Raw genomic sequence first — 27,546 nt, 5'->3', positions numbered from 1 at the left:
AAAAGAGAAAAAACACAAACTATCTGGTTCTAAAAAAGTGAATTCATCTAGATATGTAAAGCTGAATACCAGGGAAGTAATTCCTTGAGTTAAAGTTACTAAAGACATTTTTAAGATAACTCAGGTTCTCTACGCCTCATTATGTAAATATGGATCTGCATCCGAAATAGGACAGTGAATGCAAACTCCCCTGATTATTCTAGGAGATGACTCGTTTCAGAATGATGATTTCTGAAAAAAAACCTCATTTTTGAAAACGATTTGATGTATGCCTTTTAGTTCCAGGCACAAAAAGAACACGGTGAGTTACTGAAAAAACAATGATTAAGAACAAAAAGACTTACCGTGTTGAACGTCCTCGTTAGGTTAGCTTTTACACCTGGGGGTGGCTCAAATACAAGAATATGCCCTTGTCTTAGCAAGTTGACAGGTATTTTAGGCGAGATTTCCATGGTCAAGAACAGACGGAAGTTGGGTTGGGGTTGCATAGCATGCAACCTCTTTTCAAGCTGCATTAACCATGACGGTGCCAAATGAACATTTTTCAACATGACCCATCTATAAAAGGGATTTTCGTAATTGCTGAGTACATAAAGACACATTACGTTAGTTGTTATAAATCATTGAAACAATTAAATATATTGTGATACATCTTTAAAAAATTATATTCTCGTAAATATCTATTAGTAATTTCATAACAAAAATCAAAGTTAGCATGCATGTACAAGTGTTTTTCTTTCTCTTCAACGATTTCTTAGGATGGGCAACCAGTAACATAAATTCTTTCAAATAATTCCCATTATTGCTTAAAGACTCCCTTTTTCCTTTCATTATTTCTTTCTTTCTACAATTTGATTAATGTTTAAGAAAAGAATCTTGAAGTCAAACGCCATCTTTAGAAAACAATCGTTGCTGGTAATTCAGTAGATATACATACATACACAAACCTATGATGCTGACGGTTTAATTTTTCAAAACCAGACCTGTTTCAACACCAATTGGAAAATATGGAGTTCACAAATAAGATTAAACAGGTTTTTCTAAAACATCTGTTGCTACACAATCCCATTCAATAACCCCATAATGCCAACCTAAGAATGTCTATAGTGTCTTGCTGGAAGGCTGATACAGCTTATCGTACCCAATCATACAGCGTACTTTATCAAAAGTTGCTGTTGTGTGGTGTTATCAGCAAATGTCCAAGATCCAAGATTCTGGGCCATTTTTCATTCCGTCATTTTTTTATAATGAAACATTGCCGGGCAAACAGACAAAATTCTTAATCTTACCCGCGTGAAATTATAAATTTTCGTTTAATATGACCCTTGCAAAAGCAGCACATACTCTTGTTTAATATTTAAGCCCTCTGATCTCCGAGCGTCAAATATAAGCACTAAACCACCTGAGGCCAACACAGCTGCACACACTCCTCCTCCCCCTCCAACCTATTCAAAGCTTCAATCTTTACGCCTTTCGTGAAGTTCCGATTTAATTCAAATTCTTCCTTGTGACCTTTATCCACCCCATTTATGGGGACGACCTGCTTTTTCGTGTAGCTCCAAATGGATGGTAAAAAAGAACAATCTTCTGAAATTCGTCATCCTTAATTCTTGTAGCATGTCCTAGAAATCTCAACCCTTTCTTTCTATTATAGCCCTAGAAATTGGGATTAGAACATATTTTTCGCAGAGCTCGTTGTTTAACATACAGTCAGTCAAACAAGAGTCTACAACTATTCTTAGATAATTCTTCTGGCATAGATTTAATAGATCTATGTCTTCATAATAACGAAAAGTGATTACCTTCCAAGTTTCACAGCAGAGTTGATAGCCTTTTCAGATTCAGTAAAACCTTCTGCTGAGCCCATAGCGATAGAGGTAAGGGGGGCACCTCTTTCTGCTGCGATTTCTTCTACCCTACCAGAGGCATCGTAGCCTGGAACACTGCATAAGAGAATTGGAGACGATGGCTTAACCTGGGATTCAAGCATTTCGGCCAGATTTACTTCTCGCTCACCGGAACCAAGGAAACTTTCACCCATTATAGTTTTGACTACCTCGTGAGCACAAGCAACGATTCTGTCGTTACGGAACGCCTAAAACAATGCAGAAAATAATTTCAAAATGTTACAATAAAAATTGAAGCAAACATCGAAAAAAAAAACTAAAGCCATTTGACGGCGGGTTCGCATACAATTTAGTTGTTAAATTTGGACGATAATGATTACATCACTTCACAAGATTTGCTTATCTAAATTCAAAAATTTACAAAATTTCAGTTTACTGATTATTCTCAGGCAGAGAAGGATTAATGATGAAAATAACCCACATGGCTTCCTTGATCAAAAGTTGGTCAATTTCCACAAATAATAGAACCGATTTGATTAGAAACATGCCCTACCTCATCGAAACATTCAATAGACTTGGCTATTCAAAAAGTAATCATTTGAACTTGATCGGTGCGACTAATTTTGGTGGCCCGAATCGGTTTCAGACACTAAAAAAACAACAATATCTCATCATAAGTATCGATATCTGGTCTCCAGCACTCGGTCCATTTAGCTCAGATTTGAATACAGAAACGCCAGTGAATATGAATTTCTTGTCCAAGTAAATTGCGGTGAAATGACGCATGATTTTTATACGCAGTAACGGTTAACTTCAATATCAAGCAACATTGAAACAAAGTCCAGAGGTCATTAAGGATGGATCGTAGCTAATCTTGCTTCATTCCCGAGAGAGCTATGAAGAGTATTCTCTTGTCTACCTATCTCCCGAAGGCCAGGATGAACCTCAGCTTCACAAATCGTACTGAAGTAGCCTTTGCTCTTCTTAGTAGACTTAAATTTGATTAAGGACCAACAGCAAACTGATTGTGTTAATTAAACACGTTAGAAAATCTTACTGTTTATTTTCGGGCTAAAAGGATAAGGATAATGCTCATGACCACAGTTTACATGTCAGCGTGCCAAAAGAAAGGCACATCTCATACTATTTCTGAAAACGAGTCAGAAAGTAAGACAGAATCCCTTACCCTGGTAGATCTTTATCCACTGATCATATTTGAAGAAATATATTTGCCTCATAGAGCAGGAGTGAGAGAGGAGGGTGAAGGTCGTGGGTAATACCAGCCATGATAAGGACAAACCATATTTGAGTGCATCTAACTCAAAGTTTAAAAAATGTTTTTTTTTTCATACACTATACTAACACTATAGAGCGTCCACAAGAAAACATTCAAAGGGAATATCCAAGTGACAAAAATACAGTTTCTTTGTGTGTGCATTGCCCTCTGAGAAAGATTCTTTGACTTCCCCCCATAAGGATTGGATCTGAGTGGATCAGTTTACAATAATATTGAAAAGAATTCTAACGAAGGTTGCAAAAAATTAAAATAATGGTAACAGTCAAGTGAATTAGAAGAGAACAAATATGTATTATCAAACGCGTGAACAGAACAAGCGGACTCTGTCAAATCACTAAAAAAATAACATCATAATCATAATTGACAAATTCTTCCAAATCGTTTTTGCAATTTATTCCGTTTAGAAAGAGCCATGGAGACCGCTTCATGTAACTGCAAACCAGTAGAGCGAATGAAGGCCCATACTAGCCTAAATTTAAGGACAGGATTACAAAAAAGTTGTCTGGTGACAAATATTTCCCATACATCACTGTTTGAAAATGTTAAGTATATTTTATTCAGGTTCAACTGAAAAGCATTTTACAATTACAAGAAGGTATTCTTGAGAATTTCAAAAGAAAAGAGCCTGAAACCTCTTAGCACTGATGTCCAACTGATATAAAAAATACACTATTGAAATGAGCTTTGTCGAAAACCCTATATTGGAGGTTAAAAGTCATTCACTCTGAACAACAAGAATAATGCGCGTAAACTGAGGCAACTTTGACGCGTTCTCTTTTTTTTTTTTTTTTATTTTTTTTTTTTTTTAGGGCTGATCGTCCAGAATAGGTGGTCGTAGAGTACCGTGAGAGGTTTGATGTAAAATAAATGGACATGAAAATATATTGGGTCATTTTGAAATGACGCAACAGATAGTGCCACAGTAAAATGCCGTTTCCTGGCATTTTGTGATGCAAACATCACTTTTGGCCCAACTAGGGCCAACATGCTGAAGATTACAAATTCTGAGATATCCAAATAATTTGCCTTGGTCTGAAATCCTTAGCCAGAGGTTTACAGTTCTTAATGTTAAAAACCAAAGGAAATCATATTTAAGCATGGGTAGTATGACTATTGAGTCCCCAGTGAATTTAAATGAGTTTTATTGGAGACATCTAAGTAGCTATTAGTCAAAGAGGATCTACAGGAGGCATTACTGAGTCAAAGGGCCATGAAAAAAGCAAAAAGCAAAGAAAATAAGGGTTGATGACATCATAGAATTTGGCAAACAAGATTTAAAGGATTTTTTTTTTTAATTTGTGGCGAGGCGGACCCAATGGGATCAAGTCTTAGGCCTCAAAAACCTATCGCCATCACAACCCAGGCAGCTGAGCATGCAGATTCACACCACTACCCCCCCCCCCCCCCCAGCCCACGCCAGGACTCGGAGATTAGTGACATCAGGAAAAGGAATATAAAACCTATCAAAATAAACCCTATCAAATAAAACCTAAGGGATGGGGATACATGTCAAAGGATTATTACACCACGAAGGGAGGGGGGGGGGTAAAAAGAATCCTTAAAGGGGAAACGATTGTTGCCACAGTGTGACTTGAACCAAAATTTATCAGAGAGTATTTTACCCACTGTGTTTTGGGTAACCGTTAGTATAAAATACATTGTTGAATTTATAATATAATGGAGACATGGATATGTTTGAGAAGAATAGGTATCTGAAGTTTTTATTTTTTTGACGGCAATGTAATTTTTCTAATTTTTAATCTATGAACTGTCCAGAAGTTTAAAGTTCTAAGTTCAGACATTAAAGACAACACCAAAAAATTTAATTATTGGTATTGATTTCAATACACCAATCGCCTGGCGAAAAAAATTTCCAGACTTTGTTGTTTGTTCCTGCACTTGAGCATAGAGAACTTTGTGTAGCACAATTTAGAATGAACTCAGTCAAATTGCCTTCCAGCTAGATTTTGATAGTATTAAAAAACCAACAAAGAGAAAAAACTCAATGAAAAAAAACGACAAACGAGACTGCGGCCAGCAGGGAAAAAAGATGAAAAATTTAAAACAACGCGGATATTCTGCCTGTATCAAAACAAGGCCTCTTCAGCACAAGAGGAACACAATAAGAACAAGATAAAAAAAACAAACTAAAACTAAAACTAAAAACAAGTAAAACCACCACCAATAAAATACAATTGGCGCAACTAATCCACGTAGAGAAAAGAAGCTATTAGAGATTTTTGTCATGGCTGGTCAGTTCGGCTCAAGATCTTTCATTTGATAGTATTTTTTGCAGGACAAAAATTAGAAGCCAAGCGTGATCATTCCGTGGCGTAGAAAGCACTAAAAAAGGAAGTGTTTTCAGATATCTAGAAAAAGAATTGACACGGAAAGAAAATAAAATCTATAGGAAAACTACCTGTATAAGGAGAAGCTTGAACATTGATTCTTTCTGCGGTGGAATTGGCTTGTCAGAAGACCATAGAGTGGGTACCACTACCTCAGGGGTCGGATGCTTTATCCAACTATCAAACTCATTCCCAAGCTTGCTGATCTTATCTGGTAAGCTTTTGAATGGCATAAACCTAAAGAAAAGTATTTATTTGTAAACACAAATTACAGTCAAATAGCCTTGTCACGCATCAAAATTAACTCAGCAGACACCCAAGTGTAAATATATATCACTTCCACCATCGCATACACAGCAAAAACATCCATTAGAGCAGCAGTGGTGATTTTTTTTAATCATTACCCAAAAACATGGTGAAAACAAAAATCGCCTCGTTTTAGCATCTTTCATATTATACCCCCCCCCCCCAGTGATAATTTTGAAAAGAAAACAATAACTAAAAATTAAATTAAAGCGTCATTTATTCAATTTATCAATGTAATACCTAGTACTACATAACGGTAATAATAGTAATATAAGTAATATATATATAAAATTGAAACTTCGATTTCTGTTCTTCGTTTTTATGTTCATTAGAGTGGAAAAGCCTTTTTCGCACAAATATGTTGTTCCAAATGGCAGCACTTTTTTTAAACCGCCTCTTCATGTGCAATTTTGAAAGCCTTTGCAGCTTTTGACATCCAAAAAGACGACAGGTTTGGTTTACTCTCAAATTGAATACGCGCTTCAGTATTAAATCGGAGTTCAAGTATTGCTTCTGCCAAACCTGAAAGTTCTTCTGGTATCATAGCAATTTCACATTTCGAAGGATCTACAATCCAACTGACAGTACGTGTATCAAGATCTGGAAAGTAATCTAAAAACCGCTTTCTGAGTTCGACAAGATGTCTTAGAATTGTATCCTTGATGTCAGCAAAAGTAATATTTTCACAATCTTCGAAAAATAAAGCTAACCTCGAAAAATAAGCTATCTTGTTCTGTTCTACTTACTGTCTCCAATATTGTAGATTTAATCCAAACGCTGACAATATTTCTCTCGCTGAAATAATGTTAATATTCTTCCCTCGCAATTCTTTGTTTAATATATTTATACCCTCAAAAATGTCCGCTAAATATGCTAGATATGCAATCCTGGAAGAGTTTTTAAACTTATCTGTGAGAAATTTTTTTTGATCAAGCATAGAAATTCCGACTTCAGTTTTGAGAGTCCATATTCGATTTAGTACATTTCCGGGAGAGAGCCACCTTCCTTCTTTTAATAAAGTAGGTCCATATAGCTTCACCATCCTGACATAATTCAGGAAATAGCCGCGTGTTTAATGCTTGTCCCTTGATAAAATTTACAATCTTGATAACATCATGCATGACGGCTTCCAGTATAGGTTATAAATATTTGACCATAAGGGCCTGGCGATGGATCATACAGTGAGTAACTTCCATATTTGGGTTATTTTTTATACGAAAGCTGGAAAAACATATTTATAACCCAGCATAGCTGGAGCTCCATCCAAAAATACAGAAGCACAGTTTTCTCATTTTAAACATTGTACATTCAAGTATAAATTTACTTTATTATGGACATCAATTCCACGAGATCTCAACTCGAGAGGAGAACAAAACAGCAATTCCTCTTCAAAATTATCTGTACCTTTGTAGCAAACGTATACCATTAGCTGTGAATTGCTACTGAAATCAGTTGTCTCATCAAGCTGAATAGCAAAATATTTAGCCCGTTTTAATACGAAAGTAGCCTGTTCCTTCACAATTTCTGCTAGTATAGAAATTCGTTCTTTCACAATTTACGCAGACAAGGGCACTGAATTCGGTTTCTTCACTTCTTTTTTGACCAAACATAATCTCTGCCATTTTTACAACAGCTGGTTTAACCAAATCTTCACCAATAGTGTATGGTTTCTTATTTTGAGCAATCAACCAGGCTACTTCCCTTGATGCTGAACGCTGGTCAATGTACCAAACAAGTTGCTATTCAATCTTTGTCTTTTAACATACATTTCTAAATTTACAAAGTATTCTTGCGGTTTGGAAGACAGACGTGAAAGCAAATTATCTAAATGTTTCTTCAACTGACTTTCTTTTAAAGATTCTGAAGTCAGCATCTTCATACATACAACACACTGTGGTTTCATTGTACCATTGTCTTCTATTTGTGTAAAACCGTAATTAATGAATTCGTCTTGGTATGTTCTTTTTCTATTTGCTGCCATATGAAGGGAGACAGAAAATAATAATTAAAATTCTTGAATTAAATTTTCAAATTGCGGCTAACCTTAATCGAAATATTGATGATTAATGATAAATGGTGGCCTCGTCAGCAACTAACTAGAAAAACTGGCTCTCTGACTCGTCAATGTATTAGAACTTGACGTCATGGCACGGACTGAGCAGATAGCCGGGGCTGTGCTTTACTGCGCAAAGATTTAACTCGAGAACACTCTAGTGGTGAGGAGTGAGATGGCGTGGCACTACATATGTCGCTAAATTGTTTAAGTTGAAAAAAAATACTAACAGGTTTATAAAATAACAAAATTAAAATATATACTTTTTACTCACAAAAATTTCATTTTAACCCCCCCCCCATTTAATTTTTATCCCATTTGGGGCAATTTACCCCGGTTTCCCGACCGCTGCATTAGAGCGACCCAATTTCACTTTCAAAGTTAGCTCAAAGAACGTTAAAGTACTAGAGGTTTAATTCTGAATAACAATCACAGATTGTAGAAAAAATTACTTCAAAATTTTGGTTAGTATAGAATAATAACTTACAAAGTTATCCACTTTAGTTCGCCCTAATCCACTCTAAACTCAGCGTTAGTCTTCACTAGGTCAGCCACACTTGTTCAAGTTTACAAGAATGTATTCGCTATTCTGACAGATATGAGAAAGTCGTGTATAATTTGAAATTATGGCCTATTTAATTTCAAGCCTATTGAAAAAGCACAGTATGTAGCATCAAATATTAACTCTTCGAACAAATTGTAGCACAATCAGAAACATTCTAAACCTAGTTAGGTTAGACATCAGTTAGTAAAAAAAATAAATAAATAAATAATCCGCACCACTTTCTTTATGTGCTTCTTCAAACCCATTTACTGAGGATTTACTTGCAGATATTTCGTCTTTCGCGTATTTCCATAAAACACTGATAGACAAAATGATAGAAGAGGTTACACAAAACAAGTTCCACAGAACAACTCTTTTATTATATATTCATTAAGTTAAAGCCCCTCCCCCCTTGTTATCAAGCTTTTTCGTTAGAAGGTGCGGAAATTTCGTGCAGTTATCATACTACAGCTGAAATATGATTCCGACCGTTGATTTTCTGGATCTAACCCTGAATCTGACAGTCACGAAAGTTTCCTAATCAACACAAGCCTGGATAAGTAAGAAGGGTGTCCCCTACCCCTCCCTTCTATTTGAAGAAAATCTTTAGGATTTTCAAGCCACAGCCTTGCCTTGTTTTGGCAAATTGTTGCATTTTGGGTGTATTTTTGTTTTACACCAAGACCCTTACGACTAAATTATATACCACCCCAGTTCACTTGCTGGATTTTATTTTCTAGTAAAAGAAGACAATCCCTAAGTAAATAAAAAGAACAACGGAACCGGAATAACATTACATTATACAACCTTAAATTATGGCCAATAGTTAGGTAGAAAAAAGATATTTTTTTAGGGGGGGGGGGGGTGAACAGATGGTATCGGGTCCTTGAGGCTTTTTCATGCGAACGTGGCCTCACATACAATAAATTGTATAATTTGAAGCTATCTAAAATTGACTGATTGATGCATCTGATGATAACTCTCAAAATACTTGTTCTCAAAGACTTTTTTTTTATATTCTTTTCTAATCTAAAAAAAGATTATTTTCTAATTCTTTTCTAATATTCTTTTTTTTAGAAATTATTCAAACAGAAATCAGATATTTAGATAGAGCAGAAATCAAAGTGAATATGGCATTCGTTTGGGATGTCTGGCCAATAAATGTAGACCCAGTCCCCGTCAAAGATAAATTTCTGGGTTTATTTCTTTTTCTAAACAGGTTTTTTTACGATACTTCTTTTTGCTGCAATGTCGGTTGTTTTATATACGTGAATACTGGGGGGGGGGGGCGAGGAGGCAAGTGTTAGAATGCATTGAGTCGAAGCAGATGATGGAAGATAAAGAATTCAGACTTTGGAGATATCACTTAGAGTTTATTTTTGTTCCTGGCTTCCAGCAGGTGGGTTCATGTATTTTCTCTTGTGGAGCTAATTTAATGCCTTAGGAGATATGGGTATTACCGCAATTCGCACAAATTAAGACTAGTTGTAAGTATCGGTCGGGAACTGAAGACAAACTGCACATTTACACACACATATATATATATATATATATATATATATATATATATATATATATATATATATATATATATATATATATATATATATATATATATATATGATTATTTTTTTAGTTTCAGAAGTGTACCATGAGTTCAGACATTTAGTATATTGCGTTGGTCTTCCCCGATACATCTTGCAGGCCTTTAGTTGACAAATTTGACTACAATTACATTACTGGACAAAATGAACAGAGCATTTTTGAGCACGACGTTTTCTTTTTCATCTTGTTGTCTAAGGCAATGTACAGACATTATCGGTATGTTTTTCCTTATTCTCCAGACAGATCTTTATTAAATCTTCTGCTGGCAGCTCAGCGGGAATGTTAAAGAATAAAAAAACTTTGTTCCTTGCTATTTTTTTTTGGGGGGGGGGAGGGGGTCATTAGCACAGCTTTTCATCATGATTTTGAAATAACACATCGAAGTAGGTATCTTTGTTTACGTTGACAGAATAAACTATATTTGAAACTTGTGTATTTGCGGTTGGTTTTGAATGTACTACTGGTTTCGTAATGCTATTGTGAGGTTCGATAGGTGTTAATGTCTGCAACCTCAGCCTAAAAGCAGACTCATCTGAATTGTTTGAGAATTTTTGGCTTTCTTTTATCTATCTACAAGCCGGAAGACAATCATCATAAATGTTGATAGACTTCATTACCACATTCTACAGTCTGGGTTTTCATTCATACTGGTTTCAAGTACCGAGGAGGAAAGATCTGTCAGTCTTTCAGCTTACAGAATCTGTATCTGACATCGAGTTAAAGAATTGTTTTTGAAGATTTTGGGTACACAGTAAAACACTATGAAGTAACACAAATGAAAAATAAACAAATTATACTTACGAAAAGTATATATTATTCATTTTTCAAAGTTTGAATCACTAAAATCAGATTTATAAAATTTTACAAAAAAAAAATAAAACAGCAATAATATCTCAGTTAAAAATCCCAAATCAAAAGAGAAAGAAGAAGAATTTGTCTGAAATGTCGTTTGTTAAGAAAACACCCCGTTCTAAGAAAAAGTTTTAAACATTCAAACCTTAGAGCAAACAACAATCCAAGAATTAAATTAGAGTGAGCTTTACAAACCAATAACAACTTACTTCTGAGACAAAATAGCTGCAGCCTCCAAATGATCTGCTACATGGCCAACTTCTTGATTTCCATGCAAGAAATAGTCAAATTCCGCTTCCAAATTCGCTTCAATGCCACTGCCTTTCAGATAGATACGAATCAGCAGCAAAGCCAATGTAAGTCTATCAATGTGAAGCATTCCACGGGCCAAACGCTCAAAAGTAAGCTAGAAAAAAAGTTTTTATTGTGCGAATAAATATTTTCGAAAGATATTACAACAAGCATTCATACAGTACGTTTATCAGCAGCTAAAATCAGGGGAGAGAGAAACCAGGATTTTTTTGCCTTTTATATATCAATTATGAAAGTTTTCTAAGACAGTCAAATTTTGTTCTAACTTCATAGCAGAATAAATAGTTTGGGCAGCTGGTCAATTGCATTATTTTAGCCTTAAATTCTATTGTCTATACCACAGGTTTTCTTAGAGTTACAAGTTCTTAGATTGAACATTTATTATAGCTAGTGAAAATTTAGTGGACTAAGAAAAGATAGGATTCGGGGCTGTGGAGTCGAAATTGGTACTAACTTACTATTAAAGGTAAAGCATTAAAGCTGGATTCTGGATATTATTAAAAAAAAGTCTGAGTTTGGCAATTATAATTTTTTGGGAGTTAGAGTCGTACCTTAAGAAATCAGTGGAGTCCGAGGAGTCGATTCTTTAAGACTTCAAAAGTGAGAAGGGGCTACAGCAAGAAAATCTATAATTGAACCACTAATAAACCTATTAAGAGTGGATCAAACCAGATTATACCCTTAAATAGCATATAAATTTTAAATAATTTCCGAAGACAAGAAATAAAAAGAGTAGATAGATACCTGAAACAAATCATAGCTGACGATCGACAGTCTTTGATTGTAGTCAGTAACTCCTTGTAATCGTGGGTTCGAGTGAAGGACACAATTATATATATCCAAGAAGAACTGAAGAGAATATTGATACAAGTAGTGTATTTGTGGTAAGGATTCCATTGTGAAGTAAATACTGCTACAGGCCTGTAAGTGTTGAAACCATATTAAAACAATGGATTTTTTGCTTAATGACTAAGAAATACCCACATAAATGGAATGTAATCTGACACGTGCACATATTTTTTTTTACGTAGGAAGGGAGGATAAATGAAAATAGTCACAAAAAATGGGCACATTAAGTAAAAATACGAGATAAATAGTAAAGAAACTTTCGGGGGCATCCTCTGGCTGTGTGTCAGATAAAAACCATCTGTTATTCTAACAGATTTTGCTCACAATTTTGATCTGAGTTTCAGAGACTTTCTTTTAAAATAGATTTTTAATATTCAAATGGCAGCGGAGCCTCATAGCAAGATATTTTTGAAAGTTATAAGTACATTTTAGTACATTTTTTCTATAAGTACAATATTATAAGTACAGTTTTTAAAGTTATAACCCAGTAAAACCCCACAACTCGACAATTTCAAAAAGAGAGCTAATACGACGTGTGTTTTCACGGATGGGCAAACTTTTATTTGGAGAACCACACTGTAAACTTCAGTGCAAATAGGGATTACATATATTTAATTACGGTATACATCTAAATACTGATTAATGATGAGCAACATTAATAAATCAGAATCTAATCTTTACTGAACACATGACATTCATTTTTCCCTTTCTTGTTTTTGTCTTAAAAAACAGAATATAGCCTAATATCATTGTTTAAACACGTAATCTGTCCTTTGCAATAGTCAATCCAGCCGAAAGCAAGCATTCACATATTAAAAGTTTCTTAGAACATTCTAACTTAGAGATAATCAGGTTTAACTTAAGGGTTGCACTCAGCTCAGAAGAAATCCAAATTTTTTGCGCTTATACAAAGAACATTTTACGATTAAAGGATAGTAATACCAACAATTAAATATTTAATTCTGAACCGTGATTAAAAAATGACACACAGCAACACTTACTAAATTGAATAAATTGAATGACACATAACAACACTTAAAAGAATTGATTAATTAAGAAAACACAATCGTAATTACTCAATCCATTTAGTTCCTATATTTAAGAAATATAAGAAAAACATCAAGGAAATGAGCAATAAGTCAATATACTGTAGACACTGAATTTGAGACTATTCCCCAAACACATTCAATCAAAATTTGAGATAGCCATGTTGTTTAACGTAGTTGAAAGTTCTGGAGATTCGGTCTTAGAGGATGACAACCACCCTAATAGACTTTAGGGTAAGGGCTGTAAATTTATGCCCTGGGGGCATATGAGGTGTCTTTAGAAAGCGTTGCCGTTTCCGAAGGGGCCTATTTAATAGTAAATTGAAAGGGCTAGTGCACCATTTTAATAGTCGAAAGTGATTGGAAGGCTTGACATTTTTATAGTAAAGATCGAAGTGGGTATAATGTATTGGGTAAAAGTGAGAATTTGAGAATTAAATAGAAAAAAAGGACAGTTATTGTTTCTCATTATATTTATATAAAAAGAATTAATTTTGAAGTAAAAACAAAAAATACATAAAAAAGAAATATAAGGAAGTAAACAACATGTTTGCACAGAGGCAACATTTGCCCCGTTTATCCCCCAGAATCGCAATAAGTGTTCGTTTTTCGTTCATGCTCAAAATTTGTCTTCTTTCAAACAACGATTCAGAAAACTTCTAACAAGCTTCAAAAACATAATGTTCCTCTGTCAATAGTTGTTTTTAAGGAAGTACCCATCCCTCCTTCTCCTACCTTGCCAAAAAACATAACTTTGCTACTTCCCCCCTCACTCAGAAGCCTTATTCCCTCTCCGCTTACGGAATATGGCCCTATATCCTCCCCACTCTCCCACAAACCAACGACTCCTTGACAGACGTGAATCACCATTCCCCCATAAGGTAACAGCCGTTTAACAGATTATCTCCACTCCACCGTAGTTCCATCCCAACTTAATAATATCCCCATAATTTGTCCACTATCCTCCTTTTCTCTCAGGTCCGGTCCAGTCCCGTCGTTTAATCCTGCTTCTCAAACGAATCCCAGCCTTCGTCCCAAAAAAGATGCATCTCCTCCCTCAGATCCACGTTCCTCCCACTCCCTACTGGCTCCCACAATTAACAAACAAAAAATTGCTCGCTTTAGTAACCGTTTTACTTTCCCAAAGCTCCTTGTTACGAACGCCGAAAGCCTGAATTTCGACAAATTGATGGAACTAGAGACCCTCTGTCAAGTACACAAAAATGATGTAATTGCCGTAACTGAGGTTCAAGCACAGAACCCTGATTTATTGAAAATTAATAACCACTTCCAATTCATAAAACATTTATTCGTCCTCATGATCACCCCCTAGGTAAAAAGGGAGGTGGAATACTATTATTTGTAAATATTTATCTCTTTCCTAAATTAATTCACGCTCCCAACCTTTCAGATTACGATGAAATCATTTGGGTAAGTGTAAGACCCAAAGTTTTACCACGCCCCTTTAATTTGATTGTGTTTTGCTGCTTCTATCATTCCCAAAATCAAAACGCTGCACAAAGACAGCGATTCTACCAACAACTGCATAATAGTGCCGAATTGGTCCTCTGCAAATTCTCGAACGCCGGTATTTTCTTAGTAGGTGATGCTAATGATCTAAAGTTAAATTCCCTTTATAGCTCCCTCAACTTAAAACAGATAGTAAAAATACCAACAACAAAAGGAAATTCTACCCTTTATTTGATTTGAACCAATATGCAGGCTTTCTATGCCCCACCTGCCTCTTTGCCTCCATTGGGAAGAAGCTACCATTTTTGTTTACTAATGAAGCCTCTCACCAGCTTTAATAATATTTTTTCTGTTACTGAGTTCTCTTATCGCCCTATTTCCTATGATGGCCTTTTCGCATTTGGATCTTGGATTACTAATGACAACTCTGACTGAAAACTATTACTAATCCAAAATCTGATTGAAACAAAATACATATATTCCTTCCTGAGAAAAAAGTAAAAACATGTTCTAATGACAAACCGTACATTACTAGCCAGTTGAAAAAACTAATCAGGATTAAAATGAATACACGCAAGAATGGTAAGACACCCAAAGCTAACTTAAAGCGTAAACATACAAAAAAAGAGATTTTCAAATATGTTTCTTTATATTACAAGTGAAAAGTCAAGGATTTGTTTTCTACAAAGCCAATACAATGGTATAATAGAATAAAAAAAAATTGTGGGAAAACACATAATAATATAGATTTCCATTTCCAAGAAGACCCTTCAGTTACAGCCAATGATCTGAACAAATTTCTTTCCTCCACAGTTCAGAGCCTTCCTCCCCTCTCATTGGACACTCCTTATTATATGTGCTCTCTCAATTTCCCCGTTATTTCGTCTTCGGATGTGGAGGCAAAAACTAAGAACATTAAAAAGTGTAGTACTTGTCCACTAGACATCCCGATTGTACTAATTAAAGCCTTTGCCAACAATCTCTCAGAGCCTTTGTCCTTACTTTTTAATGAAATTACCTCTACTAGTAAATTCCCAAATTGTTGGAAATTAGGTTTTATTACTCCTGTAAAAAAAAGCAACAAGCAACATTTTAATGGTGCCCGTTCCATAACTCTTACTCCAGTTTTTTCCAAACTATATGAAAGCTTTTAAGCTGAGTGTTTGAAAGTAAAGATAATCCCAAATGTTGACCAAAAGCAATTCGGAAACTTACACTCTACATCTACCATCCACTATCTTGTTCACCTTATGGACACAATATATAGCACACTCGAAAAACCCAATACGTGACTCAATGTTATAGGTGTTGACTTGCAAAAAGCTTTTGATTTAATCAACCACAATATACTATTAGAAAAACTATCTAATGACTTTCAAGTTGACCCTTATTTAATTAGAATAATTGCGTCTTTCCTCTCTAATAGAACGGAAGTCGTGAAATACCTGAATGTATATTCTGATCCCCTCCTAAAATGGCGTGCCCCAAGGAACCCTCTCAGGTCCAATTTTCTTCCTTACAATGATAAACAACCTTCGTTTTGATTTCCCGGATAGATGGAAATTCGTTGATGATCTAACTGTCTTAGAGACATGTTTAAAAAATTTAAGAAGCAACCCAATGGACATCATGGAATCGATATTAGCCGAAAGCTCTTACTAATGATATGAAAATCAATCCTTTAAAGTCAACTGTTCTTACTATTAATTTTCTTAAAACTCCCCCTTCTTTCTCCTGTCCAATCCCCCTTGAAATATCTGTTACCACTATGAAATTACTGGGCGTTACCATCTCAAGCGACTTAAAATGGGATTGTCATATTAATGACATCTTAAAACGTACTAATTAAAAAACTTAAATGCCCTAAATCGCATTGTTTGAAAATTTTCCTCTCATTTGTACGCCAAACCCTTGAGTACGCCTGTCCTGTTTAGCATTCTGGCATCTCCACTGAATTGTCGGACAGATTAAAGGCAGTTCAAAAAAGGTGCCTAAGAATTATCTTCAATGAGGATAAAGTACCTTGTATTTTTTTTCTCAGGGGAGCTTATCTTGTCAACCTTAAGGAAAGGAGAGCAAAAATTACCCTGCGATTTGCTAACAATGCCCTTCATAAACCTCGAACAACTCCCATTTTCCCTGGTCAATATTCACCCCTTCGACCCCACCTCCCACGTTCTGTTTCAACAAAAATCCCCCTTCTTGCCCCAATAAGAGTGCACTGAAAGATATTGAAGAGCTTTTATCCCTTACATAGTTGATATTTTCAATCACAAAATCTCCGCAGCCTCCCCCCCCCCTCACTCACTGTTTACCTCATAATTTTTAATTTTTATGTCCATTTTGCAAATTTGGAGGTTTTTTATTTATGTTTTTTAGTCACTAACTAACTTATGTTTTTGTTTTAATTTTTTTATCCCCTTATTAATTTTACGAGTTTTCATTTTTTTGGCATTTTTGCTGACTGGACATCGACCTTCTAATTTTATGAGTTTAATTTGTTTTTGTTTTTAACATTTTTACGTATTTGATATTGACCCTTTTATAATTTTCTGTTGTTGTTGTTCTTTTTTTCGTTTTATTTGACGCTAAAGTGCAAATTCGGCCCTTTTGGGCTTGTGATAGCCGTTTTTCAGCAATAAATCTTATCGTAAACTAACTAATAATTCTATTTAAATTAGACACTCGCATAATTGTTGCACTTTCCACTGAATTTTAAGCTGACTAAACTACAAAAACACATATAAGAAAGAAGAGCTAGAAACAGCCATTATGACATTTTAATCTATAAAATTAGAAGACATATACCTGAGCCAATGGAAGGTACTGCTGGGAAACTGTTTCAATTTCAGCAATAATTCTATCGGTTTCAACCACTTTACTGCTAATTTCTGCTGCTTCGTGCTTCAGTGTTTCAAGGGAGGTGATGACGGTATTGTCATCCAAAATACGACCTTTCGTGTCATTCAAAGCGTGGAGCAGTGACTTCTCCAAATGACGTAATCTCAGTTTGTATTCACCTAGAAAAAAAAAAAATCAAAATGTACCTACTTCCAAAACGGGCACCCCTGCAAAAAATTAAATACAATAATAATAATAATAAAAAAAACAGCATTTAAAGGGGGAAAAGCATTTTTGTTTCTCGTCAAGTCATTGAGTCCATACTTACAATCAAGTAAGACAATGGTCATTTTTCTTAATCAATATTTGCTATAGTAAATGGCTTAATGGGCGAAGGGGGTAGGAGAATAAAGGACACGTTCACAAATAAGTTTTAACAAACATGTGAAGCAGTACATTCAAAAGCACGTTTTCATCTAACTTATCAATAAAGAACTAATGCTTGTTTTAGGCAATTATTCTAACTTAAGGAGAGACATACAGTTTCCTATAATAGAAACCGTCCTCCACCTACTGGAAACTGGAACTTACTAAATTCTATGATGACAAAAAAAGGGAAAAAAAGAAAGAGAAAAAGGAAGAAACAAGGTAAAACAGAAGTTCTTATAAGATAAGCCACGTTCTAATACTGGAACTTACTAAATTCTACAATGACAAAAAAAAAAAAAAAAAAAAAAAAACAACAAAAAAACATAGTTACACCAACAAATTTGTAAGTTTCTATGCAGTCTAAGGAATAAACTTGTAAGTAAATAGCTTTAAACAGGATATCCAATGAACAGATTGTAGACAAAAAGCCAAAAAATAGCACCTTTTTTTTTTTTTTTTTTTTTTTTTTTTTTTTTTTTTTTTTTTTTAGTTAGTTAGTTAGAAAAATAGCACCCTTTTTTTTAGATAAACATCCCTTTAAGGCACGAGTTGAAAAGCATTTATTAACTTTTATGGTAATCTCAGATCCATCGATAAAAGGATCTCTTGGCCTGTTTTAAGAGCCGAATAGTTTTGCACAAGTAAGATGGAATATTTAAATCACAGTGAGATATTTAATTCACCTTTTGGGGATGAGTGTTTTTTGACAAAGCTGAAAAAATAAGAAGAAAATAAAAGAAAAAACTTAAAAAAGTAAAGAAAATAATACGAGGGTGATTTTAAGCCAGAGAAAAAGTGGTCACATACTTCCTGTGGGCTTTTCCACTGGATGAAAATCACACTCGTTTTGGTTTCTTTATTTTTCTTATAAGTTTTTAAATTCGTATTTATTCGTTTTTCGTCGAACGTCATGTATAGCCAGTGTGGTCTTAGAACGTGCTCTGGGATGAGTAAAACATCTCCACTTAGTTTTTGTTATTTGATAGACTTCCTTTAAGAAAGAAATTTTTGCTTGACTATAATAACGAGAGTGAAAAATGGCCAGCCCGACATTCTCTTGCTAGAGAAACAAGTAAACGGTAACATTTCTACAAGAAAATCATCCATTTCTAAAGGCACTGACATCTTTTTCCAGTGCATTATGCCACCACTTATGCCAATTTGTTCATTTTTCTTTTCCTGGTACTTAGAATATGTTTTTCCTGTCTTAGCGCTTTATACTTTCGGTCGAAAAAGAATACAAAATCTTTTCTATAGCTATGTTTGACATGGAGTAGCAATTTTATTTATATTGGGTTGATGGCTTTATTTCTATCCTTCTTTGATTATAGATTTTTGCATTTTTCTTTAAGGTTATGATTATAATTATTTCTGTTTCAACCCTAAGACGCCTAGTTTGATACAGATGAAATATTCACGGGATTCTTTCTTTTCTTTTTCTTTCTACCGCCCATAGACCCTTTGTTTTCTCAAGATTTCTATCTTTGCTTTGTTAAAAAAAAAATTCTGGACGTGAATTCAAAAATTTAGAATCTATATCAATTTTAGTTTCGCTTTATTTTTCTAAGTCAATTTACCCATTTCTAATTTCTTTTTATTTGATTTGTAATTATTTTCCTTTTGATACAAAGTATTGACATCATTTCATTCTATTTTTGTTATTTCAAGCATTAAACCTTAATAAATTATAATGAAGATAAATTGAACTAGAATAAATTGTTTAATCTGAGCTAAAATACCAAACCGAATAAAAGACATGGTTCGGATCTGAGGAGGCCCGAGACGGTCAATCATTTTGATCAAAAGCTTCCAGCAATCGATTGATTCATGCATGATTGACCGTCTAGGAACCTGTTTCACGCTTGAGTCAAGCATTGACGGTAATTGATAGAAAGTTTGAAGGACTCAAGCGGTTTACGAGGGTAATTGTCCGTCTAGACTAGTTGTGTTCAAGTATTGCGTCATTCACGCACCAACAACAATGGAAGACACATCGAAGGTAAGCAAAAATGCGGAACGCGAGTTTATCTGTTTATTAATAGAGTTTTACCGGGTTCACCCTGAGTTATGGAAAGTTAAAATTAGAGACTATTATAACCAAAATAAGAAAAGTGCGGCATTTGACAGGATATTGCGGGCGGTCTTAACCGCCCGCAATTGAAACCAGATTATACAGTTTCAAAATTAAAAAAGAAAATTATTGTTTTCGCTTGAGCGAAATCAAAGTACATGCAAGAAAAGCCAAATCATTCTTAGACTGCATTTCACAGACGGTAGACACTTTACTACACGACGCTGAACTGAAACTAAAAATTTAGCCGTGAGTTAAATTAAACTTGAAATTAGCTTTGGTCAAGATTGAAGGGCTGATTGAAGGTTGACTGAAGCACACGTCAATCGATTGACGGAAGCTTTTGATCAAAATGATTGACCGTCTCAGGTGTCCTTTACATTTCTAAGGACTCGACTTGATACATCAAGTATCCGAACAAAAAAAAATGAAAAAAGAATTTAGCGCTCTATTCGTTGCATTCAATACAACAAAACAAAATTTCATGTTTAGCATTTAATTGACTTCAAAAGAAGAAATTATCTCAATTTGAGACCATGTTCTAGGGAACATCGGTAAACGAAAAAGAACAAACAAGTTTCAACATCATGCATTTAATCTACTTAATTAATTAATTTAATCGACTATACACTTAATTAAGTGTATATATACACTTTTATAAAGATTACAAGGGAAATCCCAAGTTGTGACAACGCTGTTCGACAGTCAAACTAAAGATACCGCCAGTGGCCCAATCTTTTTCTCCTCAATTTCATGTTTTGTATTTAATCGACTTCAAAAGAAGAAATTATCTCAATTTCAGACCAGATTTCAAAGAAACATTGGTAAACGAACAAAAAAACAAAAACAACTGATTTCAGAGCTAGAGCCTAGCACAGGCCATAAAAAAAAAACAAATTTGTTTGCCATTAAAAGGAAAAGAGTGCAAATTCAACAACTCGGCGGCTCACTTCAGTGGAAGTATTAAATAGCAGATGAGTTAAATAGACAACTTCCTACCTTGAAGTTTCATCAAATCCGATCTCTTTTGATCAATATCTGAACGCTCAGCCTTCAAGACAGCATTCAGACACTGAGTCTGCAATGATCCACGAGTAACAGTAAAGTTGACAAATGTTACACGAGAGCATAGATCAGGTGGAAACTGAACAGACGGATCACGTGTTGATAAGAAAATAGTGAAGGCTGGAGAAAAATCGATATCCTGTCCGCCAAGAGAAATTAGTACACGGCCCCCGGTGCGACGGAGCTCTCTGTTGAGGACGGCATTCAATATCGGGTCATAGTTTTCAACATCCTGGAAGAAACAAACAACATATAAATTTAGTTTGGACGTTTCTTTAACTCTAAGTAATAGAAGGGAGAAGACAACATTCAACACGTTAATAAGCATCCAAGCTTAGATACATCATAGGATACAAATAAATACCAACGTCATCGATCTAACGACGCATTTAACGCTGCTCTGCAGACAACTTGTAAAGTTTTAAGTATCTTCAAAGCGGTAGCCGGCTTTACCTCCCGCCCGTGGAAAATGAGGGTTTTCAAATTTGAGAATTTTATTTTTTCAATTTCCGTATGGGGAAGGAATTTTGGTACTTGTGTATTATGCGCCACTCACTCAAGTTTACGCTATGTAAAATTTGAGAATTTTACAGTTTTTCCTTAGTTTCTTCGTTACTTCAGAAATAAATTTGAGCTATAGATTTGCATATTTAGGGGGGGGGGGAGTATAACGGGTCTCTATGCAAAATGTGTTTAGTAAAATTATTCTGCGTATTAGATAGATAGACAAATAAGTGTTTTTTAACACTTATAAAGATAACACAAATAAGATAGACAAATAAGTGATAATAAGCCAAATATACGGCCATAAACACAGTAAAATAACATAAATGAAAGGCATAAATAACATAAACTTTGATCAGTTATCAAACTGGTCGTGTTAACGAACTGTAAGCTAGGAGAAATCTAATTCAAAAACAACAAGAACTCTAAAAAAACAGAATATTGATGCAAGTAGAAATATAAAAAGGACTTAATTTTTATGTGGCGTTCAAACATATGTTTATCATCAAGTTTAGTTTCATCAACCGACATTTACGCTCCTGAAAACAATTTGCCTCATTTTGAAAAAAGGGGGAAACACACACTAAAAGCGACAGAATCTTAATGAAAATCAAACTACCAAATTCAGCGTTCCCGAAAACCCTACTGTAGATGTTTCAAGCTCCTATCTGCAAAAATGTGGAATTTTCTATTTTTTGCCAGAAGAAAGATCACGGATGCGTGTTTATTTGTTTTTTTCCAGGGGTGATCGTATCGATCCAGTAGTCCTAGACATGGACGCCCATAAGCTGAACTCCAGGGGGGTGCAAACCTCGTCTAATTGGCACTTTCAATGCTATATAATAGAAATCTCAGAACAAAAATATAAAAATAAGGCACATCATTCAGCCAGGGGGTGGGCCCCCCTGCCCCCCCCCCTTATGGGCACCCATGGTCCTAGAAGATCGGGAGAGGGCTCATTCGAACGGAAATTAAAATTTCTAGTGCCATTTCTAAGTGACAAAAACATTGGAGGGTAACTTAGTCCTCTCCCACGCTAGTTTTTTTCCCGAAGTCACCAAATCAAAATTTAGAGACTGTTCATTTTGTTCAGCATAGTCGAAAATTTAATAAATTGTCTTTGAGGATTACTTAATCCCCCACAGTTCCTGTGGGAAGGGCTGCAAGTTATGAACTTTGCCCATTGTTTACATATAGTATTGATTATTGGCAAGTATACAGACGTTTTCAGGAGGGTTTTTTTTTGTGGTGGGGGGGGGGGAGGAGGGGTTACGCGGGAGAGTATTTCCATGGAGGATATTTCCTTGGGGGAAGGCACTTTTCTATGAAGGGGGCGCCGGATTTCCCAGCATTATTTAAAAACGATCAGAAATTAAATAAAAAAACAAGTTTTTTCAACTGAACGTAAGGAACAACATTAAAACTTAAAATGAACAAAATTATTACGTATATGAGGGGGTTCGCCCCCTATTCAATACCTTGCTTTATACGCAATTTTTTTTTTAAGCACTTTCAAAGCTCTATCCATTCTAACTAAAAGGGCTTTGTTCTTCAGGAATTTGTGATTCAAACAGCATTAGAATTTTAGCGTAAAGAGCGAGGTATTGGCTAGGGGGCGAACCCCCTTATATGCGTAATAATTTCTGTTCGTTTTAAGTTTTTATGTTGCTCCTTACTTTCAGTTGAAAAGGCTTGTTTTTTTATTATCATAAAACACTCAAATGAAACACTACAGTAACCTAATAATAGTATTTAATACTTAGAAGAACGGCCATTGAAACAGAAAACATTTAAAAACAATTGGAAAAACCCTTAAATGAAACATTACAATTACTTTACTGAGATTTTTTTTTTTTTTTTTTTTTTTTTTTTTTTTTTTTTTAGTTAACAAAATTTCCAGTTTTTAGTTAACAAAATTTCCAGATAACTCACTATTCTTCTGTAATTTTTTAGTGGACATATACCTAGAAAGAATTGTTTTCTGACTTCTGACTATCCAAATACTTTATCCACCCCCCCCCCCCCGTATGTGCAAATATATAGCCCAAATTATATATTTCCCATATATTCTGTCACTTGTCTTTGTCTTGTCTCGCGCTAAGCTGAAAGAAAACTAACGAAGAAACCGGTTTTGTTCTTGAGTTTTACACAGCGTAAACTTGAGTGAGTTGCCCATAATACACAAGTAACAAAACTCCTTTCCCCTACAGAAATTAAAAAGCTAAAACTCAAATAAAATTCTCAAGTTTGGAAAGCCTTCTTTTCCACGGGGGGGGAGGGGGGGTATTTACCGGGGGGTTAAGTATCGGACAGTTTGAAGTCAGAAAACAATTATTTCTAGGTATATAGCCACTGAAAAATTACAGAAGAATCGCGAGGTATCTGGAAATTTTGTCAACTAAAAAAAAAAAAAAAAAAAAGGAAAAAAAAATTATAGATTAACTGTAATATTTCATTTAAGTGTTTTTTTTTCAATGACCATTTTTCCAAGTGTTAAATACTATTATTAGGTTAATTTAGTGTTTCATTAGTGTTTTATGATGATCGCCATGGGCGCCGGCGAGGGGAGGGGGAAGGGGGGGCATGCCCCCCCCCCCGGGAAATTTGGTACTATAAAGTAATTATATGGAAACCAACGAAAAAAGAGCAGAATAGGGAAAAAACATGAAAAATGTGTTTTACCCCATTTTTATAAACAGTTGAGTCTAAAGGCATTAGATATTTTGGTGTTTGATAACCAAATTCAAAACTATCGATATTGTTAAAAAATATCCGTCCAATACTTCGGCATTGCTCAGCAGAACGGTTTGCTGGGAGTTTATATCTTAGTTTTTGTCAGTAGGCTATCGTTTTATGTATTTTTTTTGCAATTAATTATTCTTTTTCGTTTTTACATACTTTTACTTTAACTGACATATTTTTTCCATTGCCTTTAAAAAAATGTTTGTCTCTAAGCTTCATTAAAAAACAAAATTAATTAATTAATTCCTACTCCCCCTACCTCTTTCAACATTTATCTGAAGCCCTCATGAAGATTAAGCAGTTTGTCCATTAAAATGTACTTTTTTAGGTACACATTTTGCATGCAGACCCGCTATGCTTAACCCCCTCCCTAATGTGCAAATATATAGCCCAAATTTGTTTCTAAAGTAGCGAAGAAACTAACAAAAAAAAAAAAAAAAAGAAAAAAAAACGGTGTGTCCTCAAATTTTACACAGCGTAAACTTGAGTAAGTGGCGCATAATACACAAGAACCAAAATCCCTTCTACGGAAATTAAGAAAAATGAAACTCAAGTAAAATTCTCAAATTTGGAAAGTCTTATTTTCCATGGGGGGGGGGGGGAGGGGAGGGTATTTTCCGGGTGGCTAATCGCCCGGGGGGGGGGGGGGTAAACGCCTAGAACCCCTTAAAGCATACTAAAATTTAACTTAATGCTAATGTATAATTTAACCACAGCCCAATCCATAACAGTGAGCACGCCGTTTTAACTAAATTAGGTAGTTCGGTTGTAGAGCCACATTTTTAGCCATGCCATTTTTATAAAAGATTAAATATATTTAAGTTTCAGCTTTAAATATGAAATCAATTACTAGTCCCAATCAAGGAAATTTAAGAAGTATTCCGAGTTTTGACAATAAGTAACATTTATTAATAAAATCCGTTCCATATAATGAAATAATAATGCAAAAAAAAAGCCAAACTAATTTGTTATTAGCGCTGTATGACCCCAAGTATATACCTATTTTTAATTCTTGTTTGGACCTGCATAAGTTACGGTAAGTTTGATGGATTTTGAATAGGAAATAGTTTTTCACGCATTTCCTCCGTCATAACAAACTAAAGATTCTAATACTCGATTCTGCTTCTGGAGAATATTATTACTTTTTTTTCAAATTACTGTCGCTGCATAATAGATTATCCTTTATTTTAGTTACATCTCCAATGGTCATAAGACTCAACTACTTTGTTAAAAGTAAGCTATTGGAAATGTTTTTAAGTAAACTGATGGCTTTGTTACAACAACTGTAAAACTTTCTAGAGCTGATTTATTGTCAAAATAGATTTTATTTTTAATGCCAAATTATTTAAATCGACATTTGGGTCCCAAAATCCAGAATGGGCATAGATTAATGTGGAAAATAGCTCATGAAGTTCTGCCTCTAGTCATCAGCAGCAATCAGTGGGTGACGTTGTGCATTGGATAAGAAAAAAAAATCCATGAAAACTTACAATTATTTTTGACAGAAGAACCAATCTAATAAATTTACCTGAACAAGTAGTGGGTTTCCGAACCCTTTGCTTTTTAAGCTAGTCTTAAGACTGACTATAATCTAAGCAGTGTATGTGCTAGGGAGCTTTTTCACGCTGTCCTTCAAAACAGTTTTTCCTGCCTACTTGAAAATTTATCGATTTGAGCATTGGATAAGAAAAAAAAAAAAAAAAAAAAAAAAATCCACTAAAAATTATTTATTTTTGACAGTAGAACCAATCTAATAAATTTACCTTAACAAGTAGTGGGTTTCCAAATCGCAAAGCCGATTCCAAATTTTTCCTGAAAGCATCATCAAGGAAGGACGTTCGAGTGATTTTCCTGTCTTTATATTCATTTAAGATAAACTCTGTTGCTTGTCCAGATGGATCAATTATCAATGGGTAACGATTGAAACGCTGAAAGTAAAATTAAAGAAAATTATGATTAATTTGGCTAGACATGCTTACCAAAACCAAAAATTAGAGAAAATCTGTGTCAAATTATGAGTTTCACATATTTCAGGTTTCTTGGAGGTTTGTTAGTTTGTGCATTTACGATTAGGTTTCGCGTCTCGACTACAGTAAAGAACAACTTTTTTCTTATATTTTAAAGATTTGCACAGTGACCTGATCAACATCTAACTGTAATAGAAAAAACAGAACTAGCCTGATTGTACATATCGGGAAGGATCGATTTAGTTACCAAGACACTACCAGCAAAAGCATCAAATGGAACTTCTGCAAAGACTCTAAATGGACCCTGAATACGTTCTCGCTGTTCCTTAAAAGCAAGCATTAGGAGTGCTTTGTGGATGGAATATTAAATGGTGACGCATATGGGAGGAAGTGCTGTGTGTAATCTGAAATCTCAGCGCCTGTTTCTTCATTATAGAGTAAAAAAGTTTTTCGGTTATCGGTTCTGAAAACATCTAGTTTTGCTCCAAAGATAAGAGTACTTGCGGGGAATATTATTGGACTATTTTATTAAGAAGAAATCTGCAGATTTCTATTAAGACTTACGGTGTTAATACTCTGTCTGAAAAGACAAGGACAAACTGGTTTCAATGCTTCAAAAATAGGCAGATTGAACTTGGTCAGAGTTCATTCTGACACGTCGTCGAAGTTTGAAGTCTAAGAACTGGAGGAATTAGTTGATCAAGACTCATGTAAGACGCTGACAGCCCTTTTGAGAATGATCCAGAAGCAAGGACAATGGATCCTTTGCACTTATTTTGCACTTTTTTCTTGTAACCAAAAATTGGGAGAACTTATTTAAGGTCCTTATATTTCTTTTCAACGGCGTTCTGCTACGTATTATTTTTATTTATTTCTATCAATTTCGATTTTGGAAACTGAAATGTATTTAAATCAAAGCATCGTTCGACTGATCCCGATTTCGAAAAACTCAAACTTGTTGATAATAATAACAATAATCTCTTGTGAGAACAGAAGCTCTATCAATAGAAAAACGGGTTATACTAACAACTATCACTTTAAATGGGCGCAACATAACCTACTGCTGAGGCATTTTTCGTGTTCTTCAGCGAAGAATACGGGCCTTGAATTTCAAAAGAATTGAATATGAACGAGGGTAATGTTCGTGCAAAACTCGGAATCAAATTAACCAAATTTTTGATCGTTCATTTTTCATCAAATATTAAATCAAATTGATCAAATTTTTGATTTGCCAAACTCTCCTTCTTATGATAACAACTCCCAAGAGGATAGTTTAGATAGTTCTTATGCACATTCAATTTTGTTGAATGTGTTTCCCAATGATAATAAATCAAGGAGACATACGTAATAAGAAATTAGTAAAAAAAAGGGTTCGACAACTAAAAGCAAAAAATTGAC

General features: G+C 34.7%; 1 protein-coding gene across 1 annotated transcript in view; it reads right to left on the bottom strand.

Moving 5' to 3' along the window:
• Dhc64C (dynein heavy chain, cytoplasmic) overlaps positions 1–27,546 on the bottom strand; it is a 275,177-nt gene that overhangs the window by 21,011 nt on the left and 226,620 nt on the right. Inside the window, exons 51-58 of the mRNA XM_089096466.1 lie at positions 25,945–26,109; positions 20,870–21,167; positions 17,338–17,549; positions 11,909–12,085; positions 11,062–11,258; positions 5,564–5,729; positions 1,803–2,095; positions 345–558 (exon numbers count right to left, since the gene is read on the bottom strand). Of these exons, the coding sequence (XP_088952592.1) occupies positions 345–558; positions 1,803–2,095; positions 5,564–5,729; positions 11,062–11,258; positions 11,909–12,085; positions 17,338–17,549; positions 20,870–21,167; positions 25,945–26,109 (1,722 nt within the window). The remainder of the gene's footprint in view (positions 1–344; positions 559–1,802; positions 2,096–5,563; positions 5,730–11,061; positions 11,259–11,908; positions 12,086–17,337; positions 17,550–20,869; positions 21,168–25,944; positions 26,110–27,546) is intronic.

This window comes from Artemia sp. Qi Xiang Cuo, chromosome 11 (genome assembly GCF_049724085.1).
Source record: "Artemia sp. Qi Xiang Cuo chromosome 11, ASM4972408v1, whole genome shotgun sequence".
NCBI lineage: Eukaryota > Metazoa > Arthropoda > Branchiopoda > Anostraca > Artemiidae > Artemia > Artemia sp. Qi Xiang Cuo.
This window is presented reverse-complemented; position numbering and strand designations above follow the sequence as displayed.